The sequence below is a fragment of the Eschrichtius robustus genome, chromosome 17, assembly GCF_028021215.1.
Source record: "Eschrichtius robustus isolate mEscRob2 chromosome 17, mEscRob2.pri, whole genome shotgun sequence".
Taxonomy (NCBI): Eukaryota; Metazoa; Chordata; class Mammalia; order Artiodactyla; family Eschrichtiidae; genus Eschrichtius; species Eschrichtius robustus.
The window spans coordinates 73058557-73074631 of NC_090840.1; the positions used below are offsets into that span (position 1 = coordinate 73058557).

Here is a 16075-nt window from a genome sequence, read left to right on the forward strand (position 1 = left end):
CTCCTGCCAGTGCCTGTGTAGAGTTTAAACACACTTCTTAGAAAAGTCATCCCAATGTTTTGATTTGGGGCTGAGTTCCATCCTTGTGGGAGCTACAATTCCCAGCACTCCTAAACTTCGTGGCTGCCATCATGGTCTTGACAAATGGTTTACCAAGAGGTGCATCCCCCAATTCCAGGGGAATATCCTGTCCAGTTCTGAATGTCATTTTCCAAGAAAAACAGACACACACTTGGGCATGCCAGGAGGAAGGCCACCAGGATGGTGAGGGTTGTGAGAATACACTAAGAGTAACAGTTGCTAGATCTCGGATGAAGAGGCCTGATGCATGGGAAACAGATTAACTTTACCTTTGAGGCTTCAGATGGAAGGTCTTGGGCAACAGGTAGGAGTTACTGGGAGACAGATTTGGGTTCAACTGGAGAGAAAAAGTTTCAAGCCTGAAAACAGTTCAGCAATAGAATTATCTGTGATGAAGAGCTGAGTTTCTCATCCCTTAGAAGGGATGTGCGCAGTGGACTTAGAAGCAATTTTTATCAGTGTTATTCTAAGGATTTATGCATAGACAAGCTAAGGTCCCTTCCAGCCCAAAGATTCCATCATTGTGAAGTATCTGTCTGCAGATTTGCAAAAGGCTTTCCTACATCTATTTTCTTTCATTCATATGCAGTTGATCAGTTGACCAACAAATAGCTTTGTGCTTCCTACTGTATGACACTAGGTACCAAGTATGCATCAGAAAACACATCTTGCTCTCAAGTACCTTATAGTCTTGTGGGGTAAATGGACAAGAAAACAGACATTTGTAACAGAGTGTGGTAAGCGTTATAAGAGGAAGCACAGGGAACTGGAGATGAGAGAAGGCTTCCTGTTGGAAAGGACCGCCAGGATGGGACCGGCAGGAGCTGGCTAGGTAAATAGTGGGAGGACAGAGCAGGAAAGGTATTAGCATGAGCAAAAGCCTAAAAAACAAGGCAGAGTTGTGAACAGTTCCGTTTGGCTGGAACAGAGTCCATAGAGATGAAAGTAGGGACAAAAAGAGATGAGACTCGAGAAAGAAGTAGTAGATGGTAAAAATGGCCACAGATTCTTTTCCTCCTATTAACAGGGGAAGTCTATTTTCCCGTCTCTGAGTTGACGGTGGGACTTTCTTTGGCCCATGAAAAATGAACAAATGTGATACAAGAAGAGGCTTGAAAAATGTTTGTACATGGAAGCTTTTTGCTACTCTTGGAAACTTACAATGACATTTTAATAAGTCCAGGGTAACCTCATGGATGATGAGAGAGATGCTTGCCGCAGTTTCTTGGTCACCCCAGTCTACAGCCAGCTATCTCCAGAAACAGAGTCACACAGCTGACCTGCAGTTGCCCATGGATGCATGAGTGAGCCCTGCTGAGACTGGCTCAAAGCACCACAGAATCATGATCTAAATAAATGGCTTTTGTTTTCATCCATTAAGTTATTATTATTATTAGGTAAAAGCTAATTGATGTGTCAGTCAGAGAGATTTATAAATCATGTTAAGGAATTTAGATTTGAATCGGAGAATGCCAAGGGTTCTTCAAAGAGTTTAAGCCATGAAAGTGGTAGTATCAGATTTGTGTTTCAGAAAAATCACTGTTGGATCCAGCCAATGAGGTCATGTGTAGTTAAGCATCTTGCAAATTGTAAAGCAGTGTGCAAATACAGTTGATGAGTAAAAATAGTAAGGATGCACGGGACACAATTTCAAGGCAAACCCTTCAAATCAAACCCTCTGAAAACACCTAGCAATGGCGCATCTGGCTACAAATTATCTCCCAAGTAAGTAGCTTGCTGCTGGTAGCCAGCCCTGGGCCTAGAAGAAGAGCTGGACAAAGCAAGGTGGCCCGGGGGAAGGGCAGAATGTGCTAAGACCATAGGAAACTCACTTTTCTCAAAGATGACCTAGATCAGCAGTTCTTCAGGCTAATTTGGTCCCTGGATCAAAGACCTGGGTCAAGGGGCCTCAAGAAAACCTTTCAGGAGATTATCATAAGGAGATAATCAGAGAATCGCACAAGATCGGTGAGTTTGTTCTTTGTAGCATTATTTATAATGTCAAAAGTTTAACACTAAATGTCTAACAAGAGGAAAATAATGATATGTTATTATAAAACTATGTGGTTGAAAACTATGCAAATGTTAAAATAAAATTTTCAAAAATTATGGCACAGAAGAAGTTCACAATATAAAAAACATGTATAAAGAATGCAACAGACAGTTTTTCACTAATATTCATTCTGGCCTTTTACCTTAATAATAGAATTCCTGATTTTTAACCGGACACATGGCCACTCAGCTAGAAACCGTTTCTCAGCATCCCTGGCTTCTGAGTGTGACCATGTAGCTGATTCTGGACGATGGAATGTGACCAGGAGCGACGCATGCCATTTCCATATTGTCCCCTAAGCATTTTTGGACTAGAGTTCCTTTTGCCTATCCCCTTTCCTAAAGGATCAGTTGCAGATGTGATGATGGGAGCTAGAAAATACACCTGAGACCCAGAGCCTGTCTAGGGAGTAAACTGTCTGCTGTGTTGATGAAACTCCTGCCCAGCACGAATGCCTGACCAAAGCTCAAGTGACTCACGAGCTGCTGTATGTTTGAGGGACACTCATCCGAAGGTCACTGATCAGGTGCACAGGTGGGCAACTTGGAAAAGTCACACACTCAGCCAGAGGCAGAGTCCTGCCAAGCCAAATCTTCACCATTGCAGCCTGGCACCTTATCTCTTAGATTAACTGTAGTGTTGTGAGGACTGCAAGGGACGTGAGGAGCTAAGGGAAGAAGGACTCTCACGGGGGTGCAGGTGGGTGTATATAAAGTGTGAATCACCTTGGGGTATTCATTTTGGGTCATTTCTCCTTTGGCCTATTTCTACTGACTCTGGGTCCTACTCCCTTTCCGCTACGGGTTGAACTGTGCCCCTACCCCACCAAATTCTCCTGTAGAGATCCTAACTCCCAGTACCTCAGAATGTGACCTTACTTTTTTTTTTTTTTTGGCAGATGTAATCCAGATGTAATCTAGTTAAGATGAGGTCATTAGGGTGGGCTCCACTCCAATATGACCGGTGTCCTTATAGAAGACACAGACACATACAGAGAAAATGGCCATGTGACAATGAATGCAGGGGTTGAAGTGCTATAGCTGGCAGTCAGGAATCACTCAAGATTGCCAGAAAGACACCAGAAGCTAGCAAGAGTCAAGGAATGATCCCCCTACACAAGACTTCAGAGAGAGCACGGCCCTCCCGACATCCTGATTTCAGACTCTAGACTCCAGAACTATGAGATAACATATTTCTGTTGTTTTAAGTTACCCAGTTTACGGTATTTTGTCATGGCAGCCCTAGGAAACAAATATACTCTTTTTGGCCAGCCCGACTCTCAGAAATGGTCAAAGCTGGCAGAGCTGTCCAAACAGCAGGGCACCTGTAGGATTCTAATCCCTTACACAGAGTTCTGGGAGGGAGCAGCTGGGCAGGCTGGGGCCCTGATTTACAGGGTTTCCTTTAGATTAAAACCAGAATGCACCAGACGTGAAAAATTGCAAGCCTTATTACTTAACACTGACTCCTACCAGCGTTATGAGGGAAAGAAACAGATCAGGGGTATCTGGAAGATCTTCCTGCGAGGCTGAGCACCAGACCATGAGTCATATTCTCCAAGTTTCCTTTTTTGGTATAATTCTTTTTCTGGGACAAAACTCTGCCCAAATTTTACTCAGGCCTCCTGAGAAGGTGAAGGTAACTAGACACATGTGAGTATCATGCACTTTTCTCATTTAAATATCATTACAATAAGGTGGGGATCCTATTGCCAGGGCAACTAGTAACAGAAAATGAGCAGTGTAGCTTTGATAGAGACTCTTACTCCACTTTGACTGATTTCTACTGTGTCCCTGGCTACCCTCTCATTTGCTATTAAAAGGATATAACCGTTTTTGTTCTTTTTTTTTTGAATTTTATTTATTTATATTATTTTTCTCACCTCGTTTTGCTTTTCTCTTTGCCAAAGTTCTCATTCCTTACCCTCAAGTTCAACCTGATCTACAGAGTTGCTACTGAAGTTGCTAATTTAGCTCTTTGCTTTTCTCTTTGCCAAAGTTCTCATTCCTTACCCTCAAGTTCAACCTGACCTGCAGAGTTGCTACTGAAGTTGCTAATTTAGCTCCTTCCATTCTTCCAACTGAACTTGATGATGTTTCCCCTTCTCCTGTTCGGGAGCCTCTCCCTCTGATCAACACTTCACTCACCAGTTTCCATGACTGTGTCCCCAGGGCCTGACATGCAGTCATATGACCTACATAACCTATCCTGAGTATAAAGCCCAGCTGGGCTGTGGACCAGCTCCCATGACCATGTGATAAATTCTTCAGTAATTCCAGGCAGCAGGTTCCTCATCTGTAAAATGAGATGTTCTACTTTATGAGAATTAAATAGGATAATGTATGTGAAACCTGATGCCTATAGGCTTTGTATTAGTTATCTAATGCTGTGTAACTTAGTGGCTTAGAGCAGCAATAATTATGTATTATCCTTTACCGTTTCTGTGACTTCAGAATTCAGGAGCAGCTTGGCTGGGCTGTTCTGGCGTGGGGTTTCTCATGAGGCTGCAATAAGATGTTGGCTGGACCTCTGAAGGTTTGGCTGTGGCTGGAGAATTCACCTTGAACGTGGCCATCTCACACAGGTCTGCTTACCCAGGTGCTGGCTGTTGATGGGAAGCCTCAGTCCCTCTCCAGGTGGGCCTCTCCTCAGGGCTGCTTGAAAAGCCTCATGGCATGTGGCTGTCTCCCCCCCCCCCCCACCCCCATTAGAACAGTAGGGGTGTGGGACGGGGGGAGGGCACAGGGTGTATCTTTTTAATGACCTAACCTCTGAGGTCACATAACATCACCCCCACCACATTTACTTGTTGAAAAACAGTCACTAAGTCCAGCCCATATTCAAGATGAAGGGATTTAGACTCCACTGTTTGAATGGAAGAGTGTCAGTGAACTTAACATATTTTAGATCCGTGACAGGCTTGTAATGAATGTCAACTTTTATTGTAATTTTAATTACATATATATATATTTTTCTTTTAACTAAAAATATTTTTATTTATACAAACGATGATAACATGCTACTTGCTCATCCTTGCAAGCAGATCTCCACGCCTGCTCGCCAGAATCTCAAGTTTATAGAAAGGCTTTAACGGGGTCCAGTCACCTACACCATCCAAAGGGTCTCAATGGCACCCCACTCTCTCAAAGCTGCGTCCTTGCAAACGGCTCCCACTGTGGGAAGGAACTGTGGGCGGGCATTCCAAGGCCAGGGGAGGGCGAGGAGCCTCACTTCCGGGTCCAGCTCCCGGGTCAACCTGAGGTCACGACCTCTGGATGATCCCGCCTCAAGGTGCCGCGAGAAGCTGACGGTCTGCGGGATCGGCTCCATTTTCCCAGCGCTTTGCTCTGTCTTCCGGGCCGGAGCCGCAGTTGGCCGTTCCCGCGGCGACGTCGAATTAGACAACAACCCCTGTCACAAAATGCACGTTTCTGTCAGATTCTCCGCTCGGGCCCTCAAGGACCTGCCAGACTGTGGGCTGGACCACGACCGCCAGACCGCGTCCTAAGAACCTTCTCGCCCGAATGATTAGCTGCTTCTTCCCAAGCGTCTGCTCACACCTTGAAACAGCCGCTGCAGAAGGCGCCTCCCCTCAGATCCCCGGGACAGGTAGGCCCTCCGCGCGCTTCCCGCGCTTCTGCTCGCGGCCAGGCCCTGTCGTCCTCACCCACCTGGCACATAAGATGTTTATTATGTACAGTGTGTGTGCATATATATGTGTGTGTATATGTATATATGCATATATACGTTTATGTAGCTGTGGAAAACAGTATTATTTCTAGAATTTACCATAACTCCTCACGTTTGTGATCTCCCAAAATACATATGTTGAGATCCTAACTGCACCTAATATATATACATATTATGCATGTACATGTGTATATGTATATATATGTTTATGTATCTGTGGTAAAAAAAAAAAAAGGGTTATTTCTAGAATTTACCATAACTACTGATGCTGGTGTCCCCCCAAAATTCATATGTTGAACTCCTAACTGCACATAATATATGTATTATGTGTCTATGTGCATATATATATATATGTTTATATATCTGAGGTAAAAAAACATTATCTCTAGAATTTACCATAACCACTGAAGTTTGTGTTTCCCGCAAATCCATGTTGAAATCCTACCCGTGGAGGTGATGGTATTAGGAGCTGGGCCTTTGGGAAGTGATGAGGTCATGATGGCAGGGCCCTCACGAATGGATTAGTGGCCTTCTAAGGAGACTCCAGAGAGCTCCCTCACCCCTTCCGCCAGGTGAAAACACAGTGAGGTGTCCTCCATGCATCAGGAAGCAGGCTCTCAGCAGACACTGAATTTACTGGAGCCTTGATCTCGGACTTCCCAGCCTCTAGAGCTGTGAGAAATACATTTCTGTTGTTTAGAAGCCCCCCAGTCTGTGGTATTCTGTGATAGCAGCCTGAACTGGCTAGAACAGGTGGGGGAGAGTAGTCAAACTATCGTGAAATGTGGTGACTGGAAAGATCAGTCTCTTTCTTTTTGCAACGTTCTCCTCAATCGCTTTCAGGTAAATGAGCCACTAATTGAAAGCTCAAACTCCCTTCAGGTGTGATGTTTTCCCTCTTAGGAAGTCTCTCCTTTCTTCCTGGAGGACCCACACCTGCTCACCTTGTTTGGTTATGCTCTTCTGGCACCACTCTCTTTGCCTACCTTCATCTTAGTCTTCACTTGGCCCTCATCTTGCTTCTCTGTCTTCTGCATTGAAGTTATCCTTCATTGTCAAGTAATGATGGAAACTCAAAATATGTTTTCCCCTAAAACTAGGGTGATAAGTTGTGTTTAGATTTTCTAGGCTAGTTGACAAAGGCTCATTTTTCCAACAATGTAACTGATAACTGGCAATACAAATTTTGGAAAAGTAATAATGTTACCAAATGAATAGCTAAATAAAACAGAAGAGTATACTTTTCATTGATTAATTTCATTTCTTAAATTACCATAGAGGAAAATTGACTGTTGGGTATATAGTTCTTTGAATTTTAACATGTATGATTTATGTAACCCCCTCTATAATCAGGATACAGGATAGTTACAGTGCCCCCCAAAACGACCTTGTGATATTCCTTTAAAAATCACAGCCCTCTCCCTAACCCTGACAAGCACTGATCTGTTTTATTCTTTATCACTGTAATTTCGTCACTTCAAGATGGTTACATAAATGGAATCTTTGGGGATTGCTTTTTTCCACCCAGCATAATTCTGTTGAGATCTATCCGTATTGTTGCCTGTATCAATAGTTTGTTTCTTTTTAATGTTATGTAGTATTTCATCGTGTGAATATACTAAAGTTTGTTTATCCAATTTCCGGTTGAAGAACATTTGGGTTTCCAGTTTTTGGTAATTGAGAATAAACATTCATATACAGGTTTTTCTGTGAATACAATATTTTATTTCTCAAGGGGAAATGTCCAGGAGTAGAACTACTGAGTCATACAATATATATATGCTTGATTTTATAAGAAACTGCCAAACTGCTTCCCGGAGCGGCTGTACCATTTTCCATTCCTACCAGCAATATTCAAGAGTTGCAGTTGCTCCACATACTCACAAGTGCTTATTATTAATTAAAATTAAAAAAAAAAAATTATAGCCATTCTAATAGGTATGTAGTGTGGCATCTTATACTTTAAATTTGCATTTCTCTACTGCCTCATTATGTTGAACATCTTCTCATATGTATATTTGCCACAACTGTATTTTCTTTAAGGAAGTATCTGTTCTTTTGTCTATTTTTTTAAAAAAATTGGGTTTTTAAAATTTACATTGAATTTAGAGAGTTCTTTATATCTACATATCTCTTGTCAGATATCTAATTTGAAAATACTTTCTTCTAGTTTGTAGCTTGTCTCTTCAATCATTTAATAATGTCTTTTGCAGAGCAAAGTTTTTAATTTTAATGAAGTTCACCTTATAATTTTTTTATGAGTCATGCTTTTGGTATCATTTCTAAGAACTCCAGTTCTTGTATCTTCTGTGGTTTCTGTTAAGAAATCTGTCATTTGAATTGTTCTCCTATAGGTAAGGCATCGTTTCTCTGTGGCTGCATTAAAGATATTTTTCTTTGTTTTCAAAAGTTTAATTATGATGTGCCTGTGTATGGATTTCTTTGAGTTTCTCCTATAAGAGTTTTGCTTAGCTTATTGAATCTGTAGGTTTGTCTTTTGCTAAATCTGGGGATTTTTAGCCATTATTTCCTCAATTTTTTTAAAAAAATTAATTAATTAATTAATGGCTGTGTTGGGTCTTTGTTTCTGTACGAGGGCTTTCTCTAGTTGCGGCAAGTGGGGGCCACTCTTCATCGCGGTGCGCGGGCCTCTCACTATCGCGGCCTCTCTTGTTGCGGAGCACAGGCTCCAGACGCGCAGGCTCAGTAATTGTGGCTCACGGGCCTAGTTGCTCCGCGGCATGTGGGATCTTCCCAGACCAGGGCTCGAACCCGTGTCCCCTGCACTGGCAGGCAGATTCTCAACCACTGCGCCACCAGGGAAGCCCAATTTTTTTTTTTTTTTTTTTTTTTTAGCACCATCTTGCTTCTCCTCTATTTTTGGGACTCAAGTGACCTTAATTTTAGGACTTTTTTTTTTTTTTCTCACAGGTCCCTGTGACTCTGTTAATTTTTGTTCAATCTCTTTTCTTTTTGTTGTGTAGATGGGATGAGTTTTATTGATCTATTTTTAGATTCACTGTTTTCCCTGTCATCTCAGAGTCCATCTAGTGAGTTTATATATATATATATATATATATATATATATATTTGGTTATTGTACTTTATATTTCTAAAATTTCCATTCAATTCTTTTTTCTTTGCTGAAATTTTCTATTTTTCCAGTTGTTTCAAGAATATTTGCTATTGCTTCTTGTGGCATTTTACAAACAGCTGTTTTAAAGTCTTTGCCAGAAAGTTATAATATCAGTGTGTTTGCCCTAACAAAATACCATAGGCTGGGTGGTTTAAACAACAGAAATTTATTTTCTCACAGTTCTGGAGGCTGGAAGTCCAAGATTAAGATGCTAGCAGGTTTGATGTCTCCCAAGGCCTCTCTCCTTGGCTTGCAGACAGACAGCTGCTTTCCTACTGTGCCTCATGTGGTCTTTCTCTGTACATAGGCATCCGTGGTGTCTCTCTGTGTGTCTAAGTTTCCTCTTTTTATAAGGACAGCGATTAGATTGAATTAGAGCCAACCCTAATGGCCTTATTTTAACTTAATCTCCTTTTAAAAGGCTCTATCTCCAAATATAGTCACATCCTGAGGTACTGGTGGTTAGGGCTTCAACTATGAATTTTGCAGGAACACAATTGAGATCATAACCCTGTGTCATCTTGAGGTTGCTGTCTGTTGATTGTTTTTTCCTATGTGGATTGAGGATTTCCTGGTTCTTCATATGCTGAGTAATCTTGAATTGTATCCTGCACATTTCATATGTTACATTGGGAGACTCTTGACCTCATTTAAATCCTATTGAAAACATAGATATTCTTGTTTTACTAGGCAATTGACCTGGTTAGGTTCAGGCTACAAGTTCCAATCTGCCTTCTGCGGGCTATAGTTCCAACGTCAGTTCAGATTTTAAAGACTGCAGTTCTAATTAGATCTGTCACATGTGTGCCACCCAGGGGTCAGCCTGTGATGTAGGCAGTTGCCTGTCTGGATGTTTGGTTCTTAAATTCTTTGAAATGCTGATTAAGATCACATCCAGGCATGGACAGATAGGGGTGACATCTAGGAGTTCATGAGTAGCTTTATGGGGTCACTTTCTTGGTCTCCTTCCTTTGCAATCTACAGATACTTGTTCCCTGGGTGTCCCCCTTTTGCTTCTTTAGCTAGAAAGCTGAGGCTTTCATTAATCCTACCCTGCTGCACATATTTGTGACTATGTACATACACATCCAGGGCCAACTGCTTGGAGGACAGAGAGAGAGTAAAAATCAAGGGGGAGTCACCCCACCTTCTTGGAATTACAGCTCCACTGATTAGAGGAGAAGGACCCCCAACACTCTGCCCACTCAGTGGTCTCCCAAAGGGGCTGCTGCTACCACAACCATCGCGTTGCTTAGGGTCTGAAGTGTGAGAAGACAGAAAAGAAAAAAAAAGATGAGGAAAATTTACACACTCTCTTATTTCAGTGTTAGAGTTCTCTTTTCACTCCTTGAGGCAGATCTAAGGGCTTCTTCTGGAGCTCTCTGTTTGTGCTGATACTAATTTCTGGGTTTCAGGCTGCACTGTGCTCAGGCTGGGAGATACCAGAGGAAAAAAGAATAAAAAAATTGCCACTTGGTAATTTTTGATTTGGTGGTACTTCAGATGGTGGTCTGCTTTCCCAATCTTCGCATTACTGTTTACTTCTCAGGGTACTCAAGTAGCTGCTTCACACATTTTGTCCAGGTTTTACAGCTGCATTTAGTGGGAGAGGCAGAGTGGATTGTGCTTACTCCATCTTGCCAGGAACCGGAAACTCCTGAAACAGAATGATATCAAAATTGAATAGGAAAAAGATGGAAACATGTTTTTTGAATGCTAATGCTTAAGGCAAACAGATACAATTAGGAGAAGAGGAAGATGTGGGTAGAAGTTTAAGTGAAAAATATTAATTCTGAAGGAGCCATCTAAAAATCTACAAAAGCTTTTGAAATTGAGAATACTGGTACTTATTGTTTAATTTTAGATGAAAATGGATAGTTTCTGTCTCTGGTGTATGACTAGTAACTATCTTTATGCTTATAAGGAATAATTAGAGTAATGTTTCAGTTCACAGAAAAGAAAAAGAGTGGGGAAGAGGAACATTCATGGGGGAATATAAGGGTGAAACAAGAGAGAAATGGAGTTTAAAAGTGTGTGTATATATTAATATGTTTGAGTTTGATAATAAGGATAGTGAAGGACAGAGAGGAAAGCTGTTAGTGCTTGCGTCTCCTTAATGGGAAGAATAGAGGTCTGAGAAAAAACATGAATCATATTATTCTTTCGTAACCACGTGGTGGCACTGTTGGCATGAGACAGCTTAGTGCTGTCATTTGCAAAATAGGGTGTGTACATTCTAGGGATGTGCAAGACTATCCCTTGAGGTGGCTGAAGAAAATATTAGAACTTCAATCTCTATTTAGATTTTATTTTGAGAAAATGGAAACGTACTAAGCTTTACTAGTATTTAATATGATTGATACTGGCTCCATCACTTAATCGGTAAGGCAGATGATTCTGTGTTACGTGGTCTGCAAGAGGAATGAGAGCTCTATAACTCAGAGTTGGTGGTGGCTACCTCATCTGAACATACAGTGACATATTACAGCTTATATATTCTTGGTGAAATGGATTTATGCACTACATTACTGATTATGGTAAATTAACACTCTTAAAATGTACAAGTGACTTAAAATATTTCCTGCGAAGAAACTGCTGGTCAAAATGATCCTAATAATTAAAGCCAACAATAACAACAAAAAAATAGAAGGGCAGCATGCCCCCTCCTTGTCTGGATTCTTTTTCAGATATGTCATGAGCTAAAAACAATGGCTATTGGTGATATGTTATCTAGCAACATTTTTTTTTTTTTTTTGACAAAATATACCCACTTAACCAATGTTTTTGAAGTGAAAGTGATGTTTTTGACCATAAATGAGAAAATAACGGCTTTTTGAAGAAAACTTATGCTTTGGAGAAATCATTTGGAAAACATATGTTTAAAAATATTTCCATCACTATGCGATTTTTGTTCCTGAGATTGACTGATTTATTTTACCTATAAAACTCTCATATTTCAATATTAATAAGGCTGTGAAACTGAATTTTCTAATCTGTTTTAAAAATCTTCCAAATGAAGACTTTAGGTAGGTTTTAAGACCATTTGTGAAAAATACAAATATTAAATACCTTCCATTAATTTGTAAAAAAAAGAGTAACATTATAGAAGATGGAAATTTATTGATCAGATATCAACACTTATATATGAGTATACTTTTTCCACAAGGACCTGGGTTTCTTTGTGAAGTATATTTTTCAACTAGGCAGTTATTAAAATCAAAAACCAAAATAAATTTAGAACCAGTCCATCAAATCACTGTATCACAAAATGTTATATCCAGACTTTCAAAAACAATGGAACATGTTGAATCATATTTCTCTTGCTAAAATTAGTGATATTAATAATATTTTTAGGTAAGGCAAAAAAGTTTGTCATTAATAAGTAAACTAAAAGAAAATTTAACTCATATTTCTCATTTTCTTTAAAGTTTATTTTTGTGCATCTTCTTATAGATACAACCCTAATTATATTTAGTACTTTATACATTTTATTGTTTACCAGGTACTGTTATAAATGCTCTACATATATTAATTATTTTAACTCTCACAACACCTAATATATTTACTAGTGTTCCCATTTAAAGAATCAGGAAGCTGAAGCAAAGGTAGGTTAAGAAACTGGCATAGGAACAATTAGCTGATATGTGACAGAATCAAGATTTATTAGTACAGTAATGCATATATTTAATTTATACATAAATTACTATATTTTTAAACCAATAAACAGACGAATAGAAGTATAGGATTAAAATTTAGAGACTATTTGTCTAATGCTAATAGGCATGGTGGTGACATAAGAATGTGCTCACCCGTGTCCCCTGCATTGGCAGGCGGATTCTTAACCACTGCGCCACCAGGGAAGCCCCCAAGAAGCCAGTCTTGGGCTCTTCAACGTGGAGTGAAAATTTAAAGATTCTTTTGGCAAGCAGTCTGAACTCAAGGTCCTTTTAGATTTTTATCATTGTTTCCCCTGAACTCTTTTTAATATTTTTAAAGAAATTGTGGTAAAATGCACATAACATAAAATTTACCATCTAAACCATTTTCAAGTGTATAGCTCAATAGTGTTAAGTATATCCTTAACACATTGTTGTGCAAGCAATCTCTAGAAATTTTTAATCTTGCAGAACTGAAACTACATAGCCATTAAACAACAACTTTCCATGTCTCCTTCCCCCTAGCTCCTAGAAACCACCATTGTATTTTTTTTTTTTTTTTTTTTTTTTTTACTTTTTGGCTGCACCTCAGGGCATGTGGGATCCTAGTTCCCCGGCCAGGCATCGAACCCGCACCCCTGCAGTGGAAGTGCAGAGTCTTAACCGCTGGACCGATAGAGAAGTCCCCATTGTATTTTCTGTTCCTGTGACTTTGACTACCTAGATACTTCTTATAAGTGTAATCAATCACACAATATTTGTCTTTTTGTAATTGGCTTATTTTCCTTAGCATAATGTCTTTTAGGTTTAAACAGGCTATAGCACGTGTCAGAATTTTCTTTTTTATGGCTGAAAAATATTCTATTGTATGTATACATCACATTTTGTTTATCCATTCATCTGTCAGTGGACGCTGGGTTGCTTCCACCTTTGGGCTATTGTGAATAGTACTGCTAGGACAATGAGTGTACAAATATCTCTTCAAGACCATGCTTTCAATTCTTTTGAGTGTATCCCCAAATGTAGACTTGGTGGATCATATGGAAATTCTATTTTTAATTTTTTGAGGAACCACCATACTCTTTTCCACAGTGACTGCACTATTTTACATTCTCATTAATAGTGCACAAGGGTTCTAATTTCTTTACATCCTTTTCAACAGTTGTTCTTTCCTTTTTTTTTTTTTTTCCTTTTTCTTTTTATAGTAGCCACCTTAATGGGTATGAGGTGGATGTCTCATTGTGGGTTTTTATTTTTTCTTCCATGCCACGAGGTGTGTTTTATTTTCATTAATCATACAAATAATTTTCTATAATAGCCCAGGGCAAACCGAGAATTTAACAGTCCGATTGGAGGGTCCCCTCAGACACCCACAGGCCAGTGGCATCGGCACAGAGTGCCCAGGTTCACAGTGCAGCTTGTTGCTTGTGTCCATCTTGCAGGTGGCTCTTCCTCCACATCATGACTAGGGTCTCCAAAATGATGGGGGTGGAGAATCCTCCAGGTTCTTAGGAAATTTCACTTCGCTTGCTTCTCCTGCTCAATGGTCTCTTTGGTTGGCAGGGTGTTCTTCTCCTGCGTCTCCATCGTCTTCAGCTTGGCCTTATCGAAGCCGGCAATTTCCGCCATGTCGGGCTTGTCTGCCATTTCTTAAAACAGTCCGAGAACTGTCACTCTAAGCCTGCGGTCCCGGTGATCCCACTCGTGTCACTGCAGCAAGAGACTCATTGTGGTTTTGATTTGCATTTCCCTAATGACTAGAGATGTTGTATATCTTTTCATGTGCTTATTGGCCATTCATATATCTTCTCTGGAGAAATGTCTATTCAGGTTCTTTACTCATTTTTGAATCAGGTTGTTTTTGTTACTGTTGTTGTTCTTGAATCTTAGGAGTTGTCTGTATATTTTGGATTTTAACTCATTGTCAGATATATGGTTTGCAAATATTTCCTCCCATTCCATGGGTTGTCTTTTCACTCTGTTGATTGTGTCCTTGATACACAGACATTTTAAATTTTGATGTAGTCCAATTTATCTATTTTAACTTTGGTTGGCTGTACCTTTGGTGTCGTATCTGATGGGGTTCAGAACATGCTACACTAAAATATGGCACCTTGGCATATTTAATCTTTTAAGTTGAAGGATCTTGACAAAACAGCAGAAGTAGGAAGGTTACTTTGACCCTCCCCTAACCTTTCACCCCTGAAGTAGGTCATAAAGTCCTTATGTGAGAAGTGGTTTCCTTATATGAAGCAAAGGAGCATCCTTATCTCCAAAGACAACGGGATGCCACCAAAAATCCAAATAGGCCTTGCTAAGTTTCCCCCAGTTTACTATACTCACCTCATACTCCTTGCCCTATTATATTTCTCCATGACTAGACACTCTTCATCAAACCTAGCATAAAAATACTCAGGTTTAACTGTTTCTTCAGATCTTGATTTCCTTATATTAAATAAATGTGTATGCTTTCTACTGTTACTCTGTCTTGGTCAGTTTAATTTTCAAACCCAGCCAGGGATCCCAAGAACGTGGAGGAAAAATTTTTTTCCCCTAAATTTGCTAGAAATTACTGCCAAATGCAATGTCATGAAGCTTTTCCTCTGTGTTTTCTTCTAAGACTTTTATAGTTTTTGGCCTCACATTTAGATCTTTGATCCATTTTGAGTTAATTTTTGTGTATGGTACAAGGTAAGGGTACAACTTCGTTCTTTTGCATGTGGATATCCAGTTTTCCCAAAATCGTTTTGAAAAGCTGTCTTTTTTCCCATTGAATGGTCTTGGCTCCCTCATCAGGAATCAAGTGACTGTGATTGTGAGGGTTTATTTCTGGGCTCTCTAATTCTATTCCATTGGTCTAGCTGTCTGTATTTATACAAATACCACATTGTTTTGATTGTAGTATCTATGTGGTAAGCTTGAAAGACGTTTAACTTGTTCTTTTTCAAGATTGTTTTGGCTATTCAAGCTCTCTGTTTTACCATTACAACACAGTTATGAAGAAGGCAAAATGTGCAAAACATATGTGAGGATTCATCATTTTTTCCCCAATAATCTTAATTTTTTGATATTCAAATCATTTTCTGTGAAGTCTTTGAAGTCGCTGTTGTATCATCATCCTTGTAAATTTATCTTCTTCATTTGTTCACTGGGGTAACTCTTCCAGATCTTCTCATATGAGTGGCTTTGCAAGTGTTTGAACTGTGCTTTGACATCATGAAATCCTGCATCTTTTACAAGATGTGCAATTCTATTCTGAAATAGATTTGCTCTTGTATTTCATGGTGCTAATAGAGGTTTACAGGTGATAACCAGTGAATGCTGCCTCAGTTGTCTCAATGGATTAGGAGATCTTTGTGTTAAGTAGGGAGGGATGTTTAAGTGGAGACTAATTTTTATAAATTGTCAGTTTTGTAGTAAATATTTTTACAGAATTAAACTTTGTGAATTTGGTGATTT

The 16075-nt window shown here is 39.7% G+C and overlaps 1 protein-coding gene across 1 annotated transcript; it reads right to left on the reverse strand.

Annotated features, from left to right (window-relative positions):
- Positions 1 to 14081: 14081 nt before the first annotated feature.
- On the reverse strand, positions 14082 to 14263 carry LOC137751259 (thymosin beta-10-like). The gene has a single exon (XM_068525754.1). It carries the CDS (start codon positions 14261 to 14263, stop codon positions 14135 to 14137), a length of 129 nt encoding a protein of 42 aa, XP_068381855.1. The 3' UTR covers positions 14082 to 14134.
- Positions 14264 to 16075: the final 1812 nt, after the last annotated feature.